Source organism: Scyliorhinus canicula, chromosome 21 (assembly GCF_902713615.1).
Source record: "Scyliorhinus canicula chromosome 21, sScyCan1.1, whole genome shotgun sequence".
In the NCBI taxonomy this organism is placed as follows: domain Eukaryota; kingdom Metazoa; phylum Chordata; class Chondrichthyes; order Carcharhiniformes; family Scyliorhinidae; genus Scyliorhinus; species Scyliorhinus canicula.
The window spans coordinates 47,799,673-47,818,804 of NC_052166.1; the positions used below are offsets into that span (position 1 = coordinate 47,799,673).

General features: G+C 43.5%; 1 protein-coding gene across 3 annotated transcripts in view; it reads right to left on the reverse strand.

Moving 5' to 3' along the window:
• Nucleotides 1-19,132, reverse strand: part of scai (suppressor of cancer cell invasion) — a 222,252-nt gene that overhangs the window by 135,883 nt on the left and 67,237 nt on the right. For all 3 annotated transcript variants that reach the window (XR_005458494.1, XM_038781892.1, XM_038781891.1), the window contains exon 2: nucleotides 7,112-7,245. Coding sequence is in view for 2 of the 3 variants with exons in the window: in XM_038781892.1 (XP_038637820.1) it covers nucleotides 7,112-7,218 (107 nt within the window). In the remaining variant the exon portion in view is untranslated. The remainder of the gene's footprint in view (nucleotides 1-7,111; nucleotides 7,246-19,132) is intronic.

Here is a 19,132-nt window from a genome sequence, read left to right on the forward strand (position 1 = left end):
TTCTTTAGCCCTGCATCCTGCGGGTCGAGTTCCAGGCGTCCAGGCTTGAGGGCCGATTCTATAATCGATCTTTACTGTTCTTAAGTCGATTAAATTGATGGAACCATCAATTCACCAGACACGTGTTTCCGATATGAATCTAGGCTTTAATCGACTTACTTCAGAGACAGCCTGTTACCCGTTGATGAACTCTTAGTGAACTCAGGCTGACTCTGGACAAGGGTATTTATACAGCGGCACTAGGGGGAGGAGTTGTGGGCGGAGCCAAGGGTGGAGCCCAGTACAAGTTCCTGAGTACTCCCAGAGCTACTCCCCCTAGTGGTAGGATAGCGCTACTGCGCTTACAAAGACGGTGTGAATTATTATTATATATATATATATATATAAATAACATTCACCACACCCGCCACCCCCCCCCCCCCTCCAACGCGAACTGAGTTTTGAATTTATCCTGTGTTTCTCTGTTCTCACATCTGCATAAATAATTGTTCTGTACTGTACCAGTTGTGTTTTGAAAATTTGTTGCATAAAAATATATAATTCTTAATTAAAAAATATACTAAAATAAATGTGATTCATTTATTAAAATCTAAACTGCACTGAACTTGCAGGTTCAGAACCATAGCTCCCCATTTGCTGAATTTCTGAACTCAGCTATAGTCACTTCAGGGTGCTTTATCATATTGCAGGCTGTGCTGCACTAAGAACACGAATCTGAAAGCAGATATCCTATTCACCTGCTGAGTTCTGTGGCTGGCATGAAGAAGCATTACAATGGGTAAAGAAACACAATGGAAGGTGTAACTTTCAATTTGTGGATTGTGGCAAATTATAGCAACGGACATACTGGAGTTCAAAGCCATCACGATTTGTTTAAAAGATAGTTCCCACAACTTAAACAGTTGCCTGTCAGAGGAGACAACATTAAGACATAAATTTAAATTAATCGTAAACGGATATATATGGTTCTAATAAAAAATTCACACTCTTTGCCACCAACTTCTGAAGTGAAGTTCATGAATTACTTTAAAAGTGATTGGATTAGTTGCTTAAAAGAAAGATAAATATTAAAGGATACAAGAGAGGGATTAGAAAAAAATACTAGAATGGTTTGGTGGGCCAAACGGTCCATTTCAGCATTATAACATACTATGGGTCTATACATACATCATGCTCAAACAAGAAAAAAGGCCTCAGCCATCATAACTCAGAGGAAGAAAAGTTCTACAAGATTTGGCTGCCTCAGCCTCACAAAATTGCATTGTCAATATCAGAACATTGCAAATCCAGAGGGAGTAAATGCGGGCTGTACAAAATGTTAAGTTTGGAGTGTAAGACTAGGAAGATTTCTTGCTGCAGGATTATGGCAAGAGTGATGCTGGCTGGATATTTTATAATCCTAACCTAAAGCAGTATTTAATTTCTATGCTGAAATCAAAAACATTGATAAACAGAAGGATGATAATGTAATTTGGAAATTTACATCAAATGAGAGCTTTCGCAATAGCTTCAGTCATGGAATTTCAAAATGAATGGCCCAGATCCTCCAGTCTCCCTGCTCCCCAGCACATTCCCAAAAAGGCTCCAATTAGGGTCAGAGACGTCAAATAGTTCCAAATTACTTAACTGGATAGTGACCCAGGAAATGTCAGAAATAAAAATTCTCGTCTAATTCCTGGGTAACTATCTGACTTGACTACCCCTACCCACTCACCCACTTACACATTCATTCATACACCCATTAACTAGCACCTGAAAAGCTGTTTAAAGTAGCTTAAAAAGGGGACCTGGCTCGTCTTCCCCAGGCCAAACCAGCTCCATTGAAGGGGCGCTCAACATTTCTGAAGCTAGGATTGGAAGATCTGTATTTCACGGCACAGAACAGTAGGATCAGAGTGACAATCCGATGTTGACTGCCACTCCTCAGAAGATTCAGGACGATGATTCGCATTTTCCAAAGCTTTGGATATACTTGCAGAATATGGTTACCGCGATTTCATAGAATTGAATACCCAAGATACAGCTGACTGCATTAAATATAACTTTGCGGGGGGGGGGGGGGGGAGAAAGAGAGAGAGAGAGAGAGAGAGAGAGAGAGAGAGAGAGAGAGAGAGAGAGAGATTCCATGCCCCCCCCCCCCCCCCACCCACCCGTCTGTGTGTTTTTCGACGGCGGAAAGCAGCCCACCATTGGCCAGTGGCGGGGTCCTCTGGTCCTGCCGCTCTCAATGGGTTTTCCCGCTGCCTTCATCCCGCGCTGCCAAGAAACCCGTGGTGGGGGTTTGACATTGACGGAACCAGAAGTTCCCTTAGGCAATTAAGGCTGCAAAATCTCCCCCCAAACATATTCACCAGCAACTTCAGTTGTGATTCTTAAAAGATCTGTTCAGCCTCAAACGTTTTTTTAAGGATTAACTGACCAGCAGTCAACATGGATTACAGTTCATGCTTCATTTTACAGACACACTCTGAATGCTATAATAAGATAAAGGTAAATAGTAGGGTAAAGGGCACAGCAGTCATCTATACTTTACATCAAAGAGGCCAAAGGGAATTTTTCTTCATCTCTTTTGTTCTCACATACTGTAATTATCTTTATCCCAGCTGACCTGACATTTGGCTTTTGAGGTGAATTACCAGGAATTCTGTACAATAGCATAACCTCAGCAATTAGTATATCACTTAGTTGTGTTTAATAACCTTCGTTCATAACATGAATAAAATTGAATTTTTCAGCTGTTTCGCTAAAAATAATCAACTACAATTAGTATTCATATTATTCCATTTAATGTATAAAAATGACCCAAGGCCCTTCATGGAACCACAAATCACAAAGAAAAAACAGGAATAGCTAAATGTTTGTTCATAGAAGTGGATTTTAAATAAGATCCATGAGGAGAAGAAGCAGGGACGGAGCTGAAAAAAGCATAGGCTGCAAAAGTATAAAGGGAAGAGGATATACAAGAGGCCTTAGATAAGCAAGATTAAGGCTGGAGGGTGCAACAAAGATAGGGAGACAGTGAAAGGTTTGGGGATATGCATTTTGAATTCTTATTAGTGGTATTAGGTGGCAGGGCGACTGTGTATCAACAATGATAGAAGTGATACGAAAGCAGAACATGAGACAGTGGGCAGCAGAATTTAGCATGAAGGCTTGTGGGTCAGAGTAATTACATTTGGGAAGGGACAGATCTGGATGAGGATTTCAGTGGAAAGGGGCTGAAGTAGGGATGAAGGCAGGCAGTTACAGAAATGGGAGTAGAGAATCTTAGGAATGGAGAGCACGGGCAGCACGGTGGCATAGTGGTTAGCACTGCTGCCTCATGGCTACGAGGACGCGGGTTTGATCCTGGTCCTGGGTCACGGTCCATGTGGAGTTTGCACATTCTCCCAGTGTCTGCATGGGTCTCACCCTCACAAACCCAAAGATGTGCAGGGTAGGTGGATTGGCCACACTAAATTGTCCCTGAATTGGGGGAAAAAAGAATTGGGGACTCTAAAATGTTTTTTTTAATAATGGAGAGGACATGGAGTTGGAAATCTACCGGGATCAAACGGACTGGTTCAATCTAAGTCTGTGACCAGGAGGGGTTTAGAACTAACAGAGAGAATGAACGATGGCCTGAAAATTAAAATTTTGTTCTTCCTATTTTCACTGTAGCTGGAGGAAATAGCTCTTGAAAAACTGGATGTGGGACAAGGTGGAGGGTCAAGGGAAGAGCTGGATTTCAGAGTATACAGGGAAGCTGATCTAGTGCCTCCAGGTGATGTTGCCAAGAGGCAGCATGTTAAAATGAGAAAAAGGATGTTTAAGGATGGACGCAAGAAGGTAAAGTGTCAGTGAGGAGGATCACTAATTGTGAGCACAAGAGCCACTGAGATTTTGCGTGCTCCAGCTCTGCTCATTATTCCAATCTTTCTTTTTATTCCTGTACACATCTCTTTCCGCATTGTTTCGGTTTTCGGTTTACATGGCTTTTACTATGTACCGAGATCTGTTGATCAATGGTTCAGTACTTTTGAATCAGGAAAGAATGCTTTAATCTTCGTTAATTTGTGATGGCTGGAGGGATATGGGTGGGGCCTCGTCTTTGGTGGCACAGCTGCTTTTGAGGAGGTTTTCCACCCAAACGGTAGGGTACACACCACCGGATGATAGCTGCTAGTGATCCGTCCAAGTCTTTGCTCTGCGGTGCAGAGCGTTAAAACCGAATTTCAAGACTTGAACAGTGTCTTTACGGATGTAGTAGCAGCGCACTATGAGATTCTTGTTGCAGAGAGAGCATGGACTCTGGTGGAGGCCCACCCACACATGGTTCACTTTCTGTTGCACGGCCAGTCGTCCATCCTGAGGGATTCAGATGAGAACGAAGAGGAACCGATGAGGAGCCCGGTCCGTGCCTGGTGTCCCCGGTGAGGTGGTGGAGAAACTCCCAGCCAAGCTTGAGAATTGGCTGCCACGTTTTGGGAATCTCGATCTGGAGCCAGACAACTCAAATTCGATGCAGCAGATTGGGGGTATTGAAGCAGTTTGGGGCTCTTATATAAATTGAATTTGGGGAAATAGAAGTGTTTTTCATTCACTCCGCCAGGGAAGCGAGCTAATCTGGGGATGTTGCCATTCCGTTAAACGGGCACTCATTTCAGATATTTAGGGGTGCAGGTGGCTCGGGATGAGTCGTGTTAAGGCCGATTTATAGAGGTGGGACAGCCTCAATCGACAAGTGACAGTTCAAGTGGGCTGAGTTCAATCGGTGAAGATGAATATTCTACCACAGTTTCAGTTTCTATTCCAATGTCTACCGTTTTTTCTATCCAAAGTGTTCTTTGTGAAGGTGCAGCGATTGATCTCGCCCTTCATTTGGACAGGCAAAATAGCCAGGATTCTGAAAACGACTCTCCAGAGGGATCGGCAGTCAGGGGGCTTGCCGTTGCCAAGCCTGATTTACTATTATTGGGTGGTGAATGTGGAGAAGGTGTTGGGATCAGGAGGCAGTTTGGGTAACTGTGGAATCAGGTTCGGGGAGGGGGGGCTGCGGGCTTTGGTGATGGCCTCGCTTACGTTCTCTCCAGGGAAATACTCAGGTAACCAGGTTATGGTCGCCACATTGAAGATATGGAAACTATTTCAGCAGCGCTTAAATTAGGGGTAGTGTGGAAGTTGGTGCCAATGTGTGCAAACGATATGTTCAAACTGGCAAGATTAGATGCTAGGTTTAGGGGCTGGGAGAACAGGAATTAGAGATTTGTTTTTGGAAATGCCGTTTATGAGCTTGAAGGAGTTGTCAGAGAAGTTTGGGATCTCATGTCAGAAACGTTTAGGTATATGCAGGTTTGTGACTTTGCGAGGAAGATTTTTCCAACATTTCTGGTCGTGCCGCCATCTCCGCTGCTGGAGAGAGTTCTGTCACTTGCGGGGATGGAAGAGGGGAGTACTTTGGGAATTTATGAGAGGATCCTGGAGGAAGATACTGTGTCACTGGAGTGGGGTTTAGGTGAAGTGGGAGGAGGAGTTGGGGTCTAAATTGGAGGAACGGGTGTGGTGTGAAGCACTGCGAAGGGTGAATGTCACATGTTTGTGCGCGAAACATGGGAGTGGAGGCCATGTGTGAGTGGTGTGGGAGGAGCTTGGCTAACCACGTACATATGTTTTGGTCATGTCCTGAGCTGGAGAGGTTTCAGCACCATGTCGGCAATATTCAGAGTGTCAGACCTGCCGGAGCTGGAGACAGGAGCGGGGCTGATGTCTTAGCCTTCCCCTCACTGATTGCTTGCAGGCGGGTTCTACTGGGGTGGAGGTCAGCTTCTCCACTCAGTGCCTTAGTAAGCCTGGGGGATCTTAAGAGCTTTTGCAAATGAAGTCCACCATGAGGCGTGCAATTAAGCAGTTCTAAAAAGATGGCAGCCGTTTATTTTGAACTTTTTTTTAAAATAATTTTTTTTTTTAAAATTGGGTTTTTGAACAAGGTAACGGATCTCACTGCCGTCTCGCGCTCGCCTCCGCTTCTCCTCCCGTCCTCCGTCTTTATTTTCCTCGTTCCCCACTCCTGGAGATGTCATGCTCGTTTTGGTATCCCGTGCCTTCCTTCCGGCTCCCATTTCCCTGCCCCCCCCCCGCCGCGTGGTTCCCCTTTCTTTCCTCAGGTTTAGCTGTCTCTTTCCCTCCCTCCTCCCCCCCACCCCCCTCCCCCTCCCTCCCTGTCTATCTCTCCCTTTCATGCCTTAGCTACTTTCCCCTGATTCTTGACTACTTTCCCCTGATTCTTGGCTACCTGGTTATTCTTCCTCTTGTTCGTTGGCCACAAACAGGACCCGGAACAGTCGCATGAATGGCTCCCACATTCTGTGGAAGCCGTCGTCTGACCCTCAGATGGCAAATTTGATTTTCTCCATTTGGAGAGATTCCGAGAGGTCGGACAGCCAGTCTGCAGCTCTGGGTGGTGCTGCTGACCTCCAGCCAAACAGGATTCTACGGCGGGCGATCAGAGAGGCAAAGGCAAGGGCGTCCGCCCTCCTCCCCAGGAATAGATCTGGCTGGTCTGAAACCCCGAAGACCGCCACTTTCGGACACGGCTTTATTTTGTACTTTAAACAGCTATTCACCATCAGCTGTTTGGGAGAGTGGGGTGCAGACACTTGTTTTTCAGTTTTATGTATTTATCAAGAAAGGTGAAATGAAGATTTTTTTTTAAATGAAATCTTTTGATTTTTTTTTGTTTTAGAGGATATTAAAACAAGGCCACTGAATTCACCCAGACTTTCCTCTGCAAGCCAACAGTTTTCACAAAAAGCATTTTCGTCATAGATCCCAAATAGGAAATATTTAATTAAGAATAAACACCAGCTGACAGAAGTGCTGTATTTAAGGCCATAAATTGAAAACCATTTGAGCTTTTGCCAGCATAATGGCTAAAAGTAAAATCAAACATACATAGATATAGTACATGTTCCACTGATGAAAAATAATTTCCCCTGGAAAAATGTTGAGGGAAATATTAATTAAAATTATTCCTTTTTGTAGAAAAAAAAAGCTGTAGACGCAATTGGAAAGTCATTACGCAATTACTTCTAAAAACAAAACAAGGAGAATCCAGTTGATTTAAAGCACTGACCGTAAACCATTGAAGAGTTGTTTGGATTTATCTAATAAGTAGCAAAAATCAGTAACTGTCTTCCTCTCTCCCAATGGAATATCATCATCAGTTCCACCTGCTGTCATGGCTCCTTCGCGGTCCAATACTGAAAACTAATAATAAACTTTATATTAGTACATTGAACTGCAAGTTCTGCCTTATATAACCTGGATATTTACAGTACAAAAAAACAGCACCTCACCTCATCCCAAAGAGTAAACAAAAATCAAACCATTCCAATCATGTGACTGGAAACAGGTAACTTACATGGCTAGGTTACTGAAAAAACTGAGACATTGCCTATTTTTGAAAAAAAAGGTCAGTTACTGCAGAGTGATGGGACATAGTTTCAAACTACTTTGAGTAATTTCATCTTACTAAATTTGTCCGAATAATGCTGTAGTTCAAGAGCAGTTAATTGTGTTTGGCACTTTGATAAATCTCATGTAAGCATGCTAAATAAATACTAATGCTATTAGTTAAGCATAAGGGTCTCAATTGTGTAACCTACTTGCATTGTATAACAGCAGCATATTGGGTAATGCAGCTATTAAGCCAATAAAATGCTCCCCTAAAGGCTCAGCAAATTATCCACTGAGGAACTAAGAGAACTAAGTAACCAAAGAGACTAGCAGGATATCCCAGTTCATATTCTTGGTCAAGGTTAAGTTGACTGCAGATATTTTTCCTGGGACAGTCATAGGTGCATTGAAATTAGGAATTGTAATATAGAATTGGCGAGCATACGGGTCCAACATGTTCCCTTTCGGATGAAATGTAGGAGCAACAATTCCAGAGAACCATGGATGTCTGGGAATATTCAGTACTGGATAGAAAGGAAAAAGTGAGGCTTTTAACAGGCATAAAGGTAGCAAATTTACAGAGGCCCTCGTGGAGTATAGCAAGTGCATGGGGGAACTTAAAAAAAACAATTAGGATAGCAGACTGGGGGCATGAAAAAACACTGGCAGGTTAAGATTAGGGAAAATCATTACATTAAGGGAAACAGGATAACCAGGAAAAGAGTAGGACCTGTTAGGAATCAAGGAAGTAATCTGTGCATTGTGCCGGATCACATTGGTAGAGTGTTAAAACGAGTACTTCACTTTGGAGAGAGAAGATGTGGATGCAGAATTCAGACAGAGGAGCTGGGAGGTTCTTGAATAGTTTGGCATAGGGAGTGAGGATGTTCTGGAGATTTTGGCAGGCTTAAGAGTGGGCAAATCCCCAAATCCAGATGAGTTGTATCCCAGCTGCTGTAGGAGGCAAGGGAAGAAATTACAAGGGCTCTGACCCAAATGTTTAATTCCTCTCTGGCCACAGGGTAGGAACCAGAAGACTGAAAGATGGCTAATGTGGTTCAACTTTTCAAGATGGTGGTAGAGATAAACCCGGGAATTGAAGACCAGTGAGCCTTACACCCGTGCTCTTGGAGAAAATTCTGACGATAGAGTAAATATCCACTTGGGGGGGCACGGTTTGATCAGGGACAGTCAGCATGGCTTTTTCAGAGGGAGGTCATGCCAAACAAATTTGATTAAATTTTTTGAGCAAGTAATCAGATGTGTTATTGAGGGCAGTGCAGTTGATGTAGTTTGTATGTATTTCAACATTAGGTTACAGGGGGATATAGATGGATTCGTCAAATGGGCAAGATCAGTGGCAGATGGAATTTAATCCTGAGAAGAGTGAGGTGATGCACTTTGGAAGGAGTAACATGACACGGGAGTATTCAAATTAATGGCAGGACACGAGGAAACTCAAGAGGATCAGTGTGATCTTAGCATGCTTGTCCACAGTTCCCTGAAGATGGCAGGGCAGGTTAATAGCCAAGCACGATGGATATTTAGCCTTATTTCAGTCAAGAGGTTCTGTATGAAATAGTCAGACGGTTACACAATGTAAACAAGCATACAGCTGCACATTGTCTGCTGTCAGCAAAACAATTATTATTTTTCTTAGGCGAGGAACTCAAAGCCTGTTATTAAACTCTTAACTCCGTCCTGCTCGCTTGTCTGTCTTTTTGCTAATCTGAAGAATGCCTTTTGTCCTAGATATTACTTACTGTATAATATAAATTGCTTGCCTTACTTTTGTAAAGCGGGGACATTTGGAATGACTTTGGTCTCTCTAATCCCCCCACAAACTTTGTGTTAAATAAAAGACCTTTGGCGAAAACTCGAAGCGCTGACTTACAATTTCTTCAACAGATAGCTAAGAAGGCCAATGGAACGCTTGCCTTTATAAATCATGGTATTGATCATAAGAGCAGGGAGATTATGCTGGAACTGTACAGGACTTTGGTTGGGCCACAGCGCTCAGTTCTGGTCACCGCACTATAGGATGGATGTGACTGCACTAGAGAGGGTGCAGAGGCAGATTCACCAGGATGTTGCTTGGGATGGAGCATTTTAGCTATGAAGAGAGACTGGATAAGCTTGGATTGTTTTCTTTGGAGCAGAGAAGGCTGAAAGAGGACCTGACTGAGGTGTATAAGATAACGAAGGGCAAAGACAGGGTGCACAGAAAGCAGCTGTTCCCCTTAGTTGAAGGGTCAATAACAAGGGGGCATAATTTTAAAAGAAATGTTTAGAGGGGATGAGAGGAGAAAATATTCACCCAGAGGTTAGTGGGAATCTGCCTGGGAGATAGGAAACCTCACAATCTTTACAAAGTATGTGGATTTGAGCACTTGAATGTCATAACATTCAAGGTTATGGGCCCCAAGTGTTGGGAAGTGGGATTAGTGTGATTAGATTTTTTTTTGTCGGTGTAAACTTGATGGGCCAAAGGGTCTCTTCTGTACTGTATTATTGTATGATCAATACTCAGAACAGGAAGATGAGGGGAAATAATATCAACTAGTACCTAATCATTGTGCAGCAACATTTGCTGGAGCTGCCACATGGACATTGTGTGAAAGAAGAATCTGTCTCAATTAAGAGAATAGCCTTTATCATTAAATGGTATAATAAGCATTGGTTTCCATGGGACCAGTCTCCAGTAGAAATTCGTGCCCATGGGAACAAGTATCCAGTAGAATTTCAACATCTTCATAGAAATGGGGAAGTCACGATTAGGCAGAACTGGAATAAATTTTAAATAATGCATCAGAGGGTTTGAATTTTTTAAAAAAGACTTTGGGGCAACGTGGCAGTAATTGCACAACACATTCAGGCAATTTGAAAAGTGAAATTGCTATTTCAAATAGCACTGTCAAATGCTATCACAATCAAAGACGCAACCTCCCCACCAATGAACTAGTCACACATAAACCACCAACAAAAAATGACTAGTTACAATAAAATAACAGAAATAATAAGAATAATCTTTATCGTCACACGTACGCTTATATTGACACTGCAATGAAGTTACTGTGTAAAACCCGTAGTCGCCACCTTCCAGCGCCTGTTCAGGTACACGGAGGGAGAATTCAGAATGTCCAAATTACCTAACAGCACGTCTTTAGGAACTTGTGGGAGGAAACCAGAGCACCCGGAGGAAACCCACTCAGACACAGGGAGAACATGCAGACTCCGCACAGACAGTGACCCAAGCCGGGAATCAAACCTGTCGCTGTGAAGCAACAGTGCTAACCACTGTGCTACCGTGCCACCCAATCACAAGATTCAAGATAACATGATAACAAAAGGGTCATCATTCCCTAGTCCAGGCCATCTTTCGAAACACATTTATTAGTGCAAAGTGGCACAAGAACAGTTTTAAGATAGAAAACATGAACTTACTGGATAGGCTATTTGCCCAATGAGACACAACTGAAAAACATGCATCACCACGCTCATCTTGGTATAGAATTCACTCCAAGAGTTTGTAAACATTTCTAAACATTGATACATTAAGTCTATTTCAGGAAACAAAATATAACCTTTCCTCCCCTACATAAATATTTTAAAACGAGAACATTGGAACCTATATTTATATGGAGCACCTTTCACAGCTATTGGACATCCCAAAGCACTTTACAACTAATAAAATATTTCTGAAGTGTGGTGACTTATAGCGTAGGAAATGCAGCAGCCAATTTTACAAACTGCAAAGTCCTACAAACAAGATACATGGCCATATATTCAATATATAAAAGTGACATTGAACAAGGGATAAATATTCATCAGAGCACTAGCAGAACCTTTCTGCCCCTTTTGGAATAATACCATGTCATCTTTTACACAATGAGCAGGTGAGATCTCTTGTCGTTTGAATGATGGCACCTCCAACAGTGCAGCACTGAAATATCAACCTGCATTTTGTGCTTACGTTTCTGGAGCGGGGGTTTGAATTGATAGTGCTGTCACTGAGCCAAGGCTGACATATTAATTAATATTTAAAGGCAAGTTTAAACATGTTGCGATTTGCCAAAAAATAAAAAGTAGCAAAGCATAAATGACCAAAAGGCATATTAAAATAAACTATGCAAACAATAAAATTTCAGTTCAACTGCAGATTGGAGTCCACACACCTGAAATGGCATACATTCAAGATTATGGTCTTTGAAGAGGTAACAAATGTACAAAGGATTTGCACTAAATTCAGAATTCTGCCTTGCTCATTGAGACAGATGTAGTTGTGCAGAGCCATGCTCTCAGAATAAGCTGCAGCACACAGTGGAGCACCTGCTTTGGTGAGGATATCAGAATTCTTGCACAACATTTGAAAGGCAAAGACCTGTAACTTTCTCCAACACTGCAGCCACAAAACATTAAGTGGATGAAAGTGGTGGATGCTATTTTCTTTTAGAGGTATTTAGAATTTTAACAATTTTAAACAACAAATTTCAACAAAAACAAAAACACAATAATATAACCAACAAACACCCATGGCACAACCCCCAGCCAACATGGCTTACACAATGCCACCTTCCCCAACCCCCCTCTGTTGGTTCTCCTATCCTTACTCATCTCTCTCATGCCTCCCCTTCCCCCCCCCCCCTCCCCACCTGCTGACAGCTTAATTTTCCTCGAAGAAGTCGATGAACGGTTGCCACCTCTGAGCAAACCCCTGCAACGAACCCCTGAAGGCAAACTCATTTTTTTGAATCTGAGAAACCCCGCTATGTCGCTAACCCACACACCCGACTTTGGGGGCTCAGAGTCCCTCCACCCTTGTAAGATCCGTTTCCGGGCCACTAGGGAGGCAAAGACCACTAATAATTTGGTGTTAGATAAATCAGCCTCTCTCACCCCTGGGCTCCCGAGTCTTCCGACACACCGAAGATCACCATCTCTGGACTCGGAACCACCCTCACTTTTAAGACCTCTGACATGACGTCAGAAAACCTCTGCCAGAAACCCCTCAGCCTCGGATACGGCCAAAACATGTGGACATGTTTAGCAGGACCCACCCCCCGCACAGTGCCATGGATGATCCTTCCAATGTTTTGTAAAATTTATTTTGCCACAGCCCATACACAATTAAGAACCATGTTTGTAACACACAACCGACAGATAAAGCCTATCTTGTTCCTGGGATGTGGTGATACTGGCGAGATTATATTCTGTCTATCCCTAGCTGACAAGCAAAAATTATTTTTCTTTTTTTATAATTACAACTCAACACTAGGCCACTTCAGAGGGTATTAAAATCAGCAAGTGTGAGGCATGAATTAGACAGACCTAACATGTTCCTTTCAAGCAAAGACAGTAGTTTACTAGGTGAAATTTCATTGTAATCTGACAGTTTTCAGTTATTTCTTCAAGTGCCAGCCCACAAATTGCCACATTAATTTCAATTTTGCAACTTACGTTAGGATTTGAAGTCTTGAATTTGTGGTTGTCCGTAACCATTATGCGCCTGACAAAACTGGAATCAAGCTGCACAGACATAACACCTTGGCACTACATTTTTAGAAATTTGCAATTTGAGACCAAATTTTCAGAAGTAGAAAAAATTGTAGTTGAGGGGAAAAAAGAGGAAATACTGACATTTTAATACATCTTTGATAATCATTCAATAATTTGGTGTTAGATAAAGAATGATCACCAGATACACAGGTTTCTGTGTACTTCAATGCTGGAATTTGAAATAGGTTAATTTAAATCACTTGAACATCTAAAATGTGGACTGATGATAAAAACTTTCCCTCACTAAACACTCCTTTCTCAGTTACAGCAAAGTATGTAATCCTATTGTAGGCAATTTCTGATCCTAAAAAGTTTGATTATTAGATTGGCAAATCTATTTCGCTAATTACATAAATCAACTACACTAATTTTGAACTTTTGCTCATTTATGTTCCTATTCTGACACAAATAAATGATTGAAAATTATTAAATATACTTTAAAAATTAGTCCTCAAATTGAAAATAGCATCCAAATCTTTTTCTTTAAAAGGTTATGGCAATTTTTTATTTTTTTTTTTACAAGCGAGAAATTGAGGATTTTTCATTTTGGGAATCCATTCTCGGAACCAGGACATCATGGTGAAATGCACATTAATGATTGCTCTGCTTTACCTGAATCCCCTACTGCAACCATGTGTTCTGTAACTCATCAGAATGAAATTCTCAATACAGTATATTGCCAGTGAGTGTCAAAGTAAGAACTGGATTAAGACTGCTGATTTCATCACGGTGCCGAGGTCCCAGGTTCGATCCTGGCTCTGGGTCACGGTCAGTGTGGAGTTTGCACATTCTCCCAGTGTTTACGTGGGTTTCATCCCCACAACCCAAAGATGTGCAGGGTAGGTGGATTGGCCACCCTAAATTGTCCCTTAATTGGAAAAAATGAATTGGGTACTCTAAATTTATTTTTAAAAAGATTGTTCATTTCATACAAGACCTTTACAAGCAACAAATGGAAGAAACTTTCACTCCATCAGTCTGGACTATATTCAAACGCTATTTTCTTTTAAACTCACGATCTCACCTAGTTTCTTCTTTTTTGAAACATTCATTCTCGGGCAGCGCCGGCCCTAGGGTTGCTGGCGCCCCGGGCAAGCTGAACTTCGGCGCTTCGCGGGGGGGGGGGGGGGGGGGGGGGGGGGGGGGCGAGGGGGGGGCGAGGCCAAGGGGGGGCGGGCCGAGCATGCGCTGGTTGGCACCGGTCCAACTGCGCATGCGCGGGACCCGAGTCTCTGGCGCCCCCTAGCACATGGCGCCCCGGGCGACTGCCCGAGTTGCCGGTACCTTGGGCCGGCCCTGTTCTCGGGGATGCCCATCATTAGTTACGAAGATGATGGTGGACTACATCCACGAACCACTCAAGCCTATGTAGTGGATTGTTTTGATACAGTTTAGAGGTTTGCTATGTCACTTCGGAGGGACGTTAATGATCAGTCACGTTTGTATGGAACTATAGTTGCATACAAGCCAAAGTGGGTAAGGATTGCTACCTTCCTTTGATGATTTCCATTCTCAGCTGTGTTGTTTCGACCAACAAAAAGTAATACCCACTTGGGTGAAGTACTGAAAGGCAATTAGCACCCAGTAACCTTAAGCTGACAGCAAACAAGGGTTTAGATATGAACAGATGTAAATTGGCAAGGATACAAATTGGCAAGGAAGAGGGAGTTCCAAAATTAAAAATACAACATAATTAAATTATTTGCACATTGCTTCAAAAAGGTCAATAACTCACCATATTGAACACATGTTTTAATGTATACCAGACAATACAAGAGCAGGGGAGGTACCTAGGGACCATAATGCAAATCAACAAAAAGGTCCACAATCTGTATTGCAAGAACAAAATGACAGCAAATACAAAGTATATTGCTTGAACATTTCAATAAAGAACTAGAAATACAATACATTGCTTGTTCAAGCAGTGAAGGCACATTTAAATTGTGCAGTTGTGGTCTTTTCGCATGGCTGCTGATACCAGGACCATGGAAGTCAGTTCACAAGAGAGCAATATGTTTGATACACTTGGGGATTTTAGAAATTGGGAGAGGGTCAAGAAAGTAAGACTTTTTCCCCCCTATTCAGGAAATGTAGATCTTCAGATGATACAATTTAAGCTTTTGTAAAATGAACTTTCGCTGGGTTGATACATGATACAAAACAAAGTTGGGTTATACACCGAAGTATTTTCCCGCTCAGATTCAGTGACCTCTGGAATATATTACACAATGAGTGAGAAGTTTTGATTCACTGTAATCTCTCAGAAGAAAAGGCAGGTGAAAGAGTTCCTGATAGTATAAGGGCCCTTCCTGTTGATTTCCTCATTCTTTATTTTTAGTTATCATTTTGATCCATGGATACTTAATAGACATGCATCGTTAAGTCAAGCAGCAGAGAGAATGAGGAATTCAAGTAATTGCAACATAGTATATGGTGCTGCTAGTGTTCGAACAGGAGAACTCAGGACTTCTTGGCACCCAAGAGAGGTGGGACTCGGTTCAATTAATTGGTTGGTGGCTAATGAATTGACGAAAGAACTTATTCTGCCTGGTAACAAACAGGTGTTGATTTTACCCTACTCAAGTGGAATGATGTTCAGAGACCCAACAAGCTCACTTTGAATCCTGGACGCTCAGGGGAAAGAACCTGCTCTCTTCTCTCACTCTCTGGTGAGGCTGTGGTCAACGTATTTCCGAAACTATAGACCTGAATGAATCTACAGCAGGGGTGCGCAAACTACGGCCCGCATGCGGCCCGCCAAAGGTATTTCTGCGGCCCACCAAGTCATTAAAAAAAAAAAAAAAAAATTTTTTTTAATTTTTTTTTTTTTAATTTTTTTTTAAGGTTAATGGGGGGGGGCTGTTGGGTTACTTACTGGTATAGGGTGGATACGTTGACTTGAGTAGGGTGATCATTGCTCGGCACAACGTCGAGGGCCGAAGGGCCTGTTCTGTGCTGTACTGTTCTATGTTCTCTATGAGGCGCCCAGAATCATAATCGGGTGAAGTAATTCTTTTACTTAATATACTATGCGGCCCTTTGTGAATTGTGAATTTCTGAATGTGGCCCTTGCACGGAAAAGTTTGCCCACCCCTGATCTACAGTGAAAACCTTGAACTGAAAGCAAAGTTTGAAGAGGAGAAAGGTGCTGCAAACAAAGACTCTTATCTTTTGACTTTCATCCTTATTATTTTCACCGCTCTCCGTGTTTGTTTGTCGTGTGTGTGTGTGTGTGTGTGTGTGGTGGGGGGTATGTATACATACATATATTAGAGATAGATAGAGATAGAGGTGACAAGTTAAAGTAGGGGGCTGTATACCACACCGGCATCAGCGGTTAAAGGCAGCAGCTCACAATGCCCACATCCTGTGTATGGATAAATCAATTTAAGTTGGAGAGCAAATAGAGCCATAAAAGTTCCACAGCACGGGTCAGTAGGGTGGCGCAGCGGTTAGTACTGCTGCCTCATGGTGCCAGGACCCGGGTCACTGCACATCTGGAGTTTGCACATTCTCTCCATGTATGCATGGGTCTCACCCCCACAACCCAAAAGATGTGCAGGGTAGGTGAACTGGCCACGTTAAATTGCCCTTTAATTGGATAAACGATTGGGTACTCTAAATTTATTTTTAAAAAGAATTCCCACAGCGCAACAGGCCATTCGACCCATCGAATCTGCACTGACCCTCTGAAAGAGCAACCTACCTAGGCCCACTCCGCCTCCCTATCCCCGCATAACCTACACATCCTTGGAAACTAAGGGGCAATGTAGCATGGCCAATCCACCTAACCTGCACATCTTTGAACTGTGGGAGGAAACCAGAGCACCTGAAGGAAACCCACACAGGCATGGGGAGAACATGGAACAACCCAAGGCTGGAATTGAACTCGAATCCCTGGCACTGTGATGTTGCAGTGCTAACCACTGTGCCACCAGGCTGCCCCATAAATTAGTAATTTGAAGTAAAAACTTAGAATTGGACTACGGTAATGCTTTATTAATTACACCGTTCATTTTTTTCAATATATATGTCAATCACAATTAGGAGCACAATATGACCCAGTTGGTTCCCATTCCACTAGTTGAATGATATTGGCTGATAGAACCAAGCACTGCCTGGGACAATTGTGTCAGCTGATGGAATGGCATCAACCCTGCAGTCACTCACATTCAAAATTGTAATTCAGAAAAAAAAGCACACATTTTGTCACAAAAGCTTCATTTTGCTAATAATTTGGAATGATCAGTATAGTACTAGAGCTGCACAGAGTATAGTGTCAATTGGCATCACTGCATATCTGAATTCAAATCTTTTTTAAAGTATTTTTATTCAGCAAACTTTCAACAATTTTACAATACAGAACAACCCCAAACCAAAAAAATCCAGCCCCTCCTTCCCCCCTCCGCCAGTCAACAGTAATCAATTCCCAAAAGTGCATGATGAACAAGCCCCAACAAATGCAGAACCTCTCAAATGCCCTACATCAGCGCAAACTTCACCTTCTCCAGAGTCAAAAGCTCGAACAGGTCCCCCCCGCCACGCCAAGAAGTTCTGGGGTTCCACCCCAGAAGACCTGCCGGTGAGCAATCAGCGAGGCAAAGGCTAAAACATCTGCCCCAACACCAGCCTGCAGCTCCGGCCAGTCCAACACCCCGAATATGGCTTTGGGGTACAGGCTTCACATAGACATGCAAGACCCCTGGGGATTGTGCTGAACACCATCCTCCAAAACCTGACCAGCTTCGTACAGGACCAGAACATGGTCCTCAGGACACCACCCCCCCCCCCCCCACATCACTCTCAGACATCCTTCATCCTCTTGAACAGCCAGCTGATCCTTGATTTTGTAAGGTGTGCCCTGTACACTACCTTCAGCTGTAACAGCCCCAACCTCACACACGATGACGAGGCATTCATCCTCCACACCACCTCCAGCACCGCCCCCAGCTCTTCCTCCCACTTTGCCTTAACCCCCTCCATGGATACCCCATCCTCCTCCAAAGTCCTCTATAAATAGCTGAGACAACCCCGCCTCCCCTCCCCACCACCCAGACAGCCCCGCCTCCAACGCGGAGGCGGGTGCTCTCAGGAAGGTCAGAAAGAGCTTCCTCGCAAAGCCCTGCACATACCTAAACCTTTTCCCCTGCGCCAGCCCATACTTCTCACCCAACTCCTCCAAACTAACAAATCGCCTTCCCAGGAACAGATCCTTAATTTCCTTAATCTTCCCACACCTGACACCTCGCAACCCTCCTCCCTGGCTCGAACCCATGAATACCCCTAATTGACATTCTCCCCCAACCCTAACAGCCTAAAGTGCTGTCTAAACTGCCTCCAAATTTTTAACGTGGCCACCATCACCGCACTCGCCAAGTACTTCCCTGGGGCCATTCCCAGCGCCTGCAACCCCCAATTCCTTGCAAGAAACCGCCTTCATCCTTCCCCATAGAATCCCTACCCCTCCCTGCTCCCGCCCCGCACCTTCTCTGCATTTGCCGCCCAATAATAATACAACAAATTTGATTTGGGGTGTCTAACCCCCACGCATGCTGTCCCCTCTGCAGTATCACCCTCCTTAACCTGGCCACCTTCCCCCCCCCCCCCTCCGAAACGAACGAGGAGATCCACAGATCAACCCCCCTGAAAAAAGCATTGGGCAAAAAAGACCGGCAGACATTGAAACAAAAACAAGAATTGTGGCAAAGCATTCATCTTAACTGCCTGCATCCAGTCCACCAATGACAAAGGGAGACTGTCCGACCTCAGCAAATCCGCCTTCACCCTCCCCACCAAACTAGTGACATTAAACTTCTGGAGCCCTGCCCAATCGCAGGCTACCTGCACCCCCAAATACCTAAAATGAGATGCCGCAAGGCAGAATGGCAGCCCCCACCCCCGCTCCCAGCGGGAGACCACAAACAATATTTACTTTTCCCTAAATTCAGTTTGTTACCCAAAACCATCTCAAATCTCTGGAGCATCCTCAATATATTCCCCACTGGTGTGCCCGGCTCTGAAATATGCAGCAGCAAACCATCTGCATTTAGGGACACCTTATGTTCCACCTCACCCCCACTCCATTATCCCCTTCCACAACCCCAAGCTCCTCAGCGAAATTGCCACGGGCTTGATAGCCAAT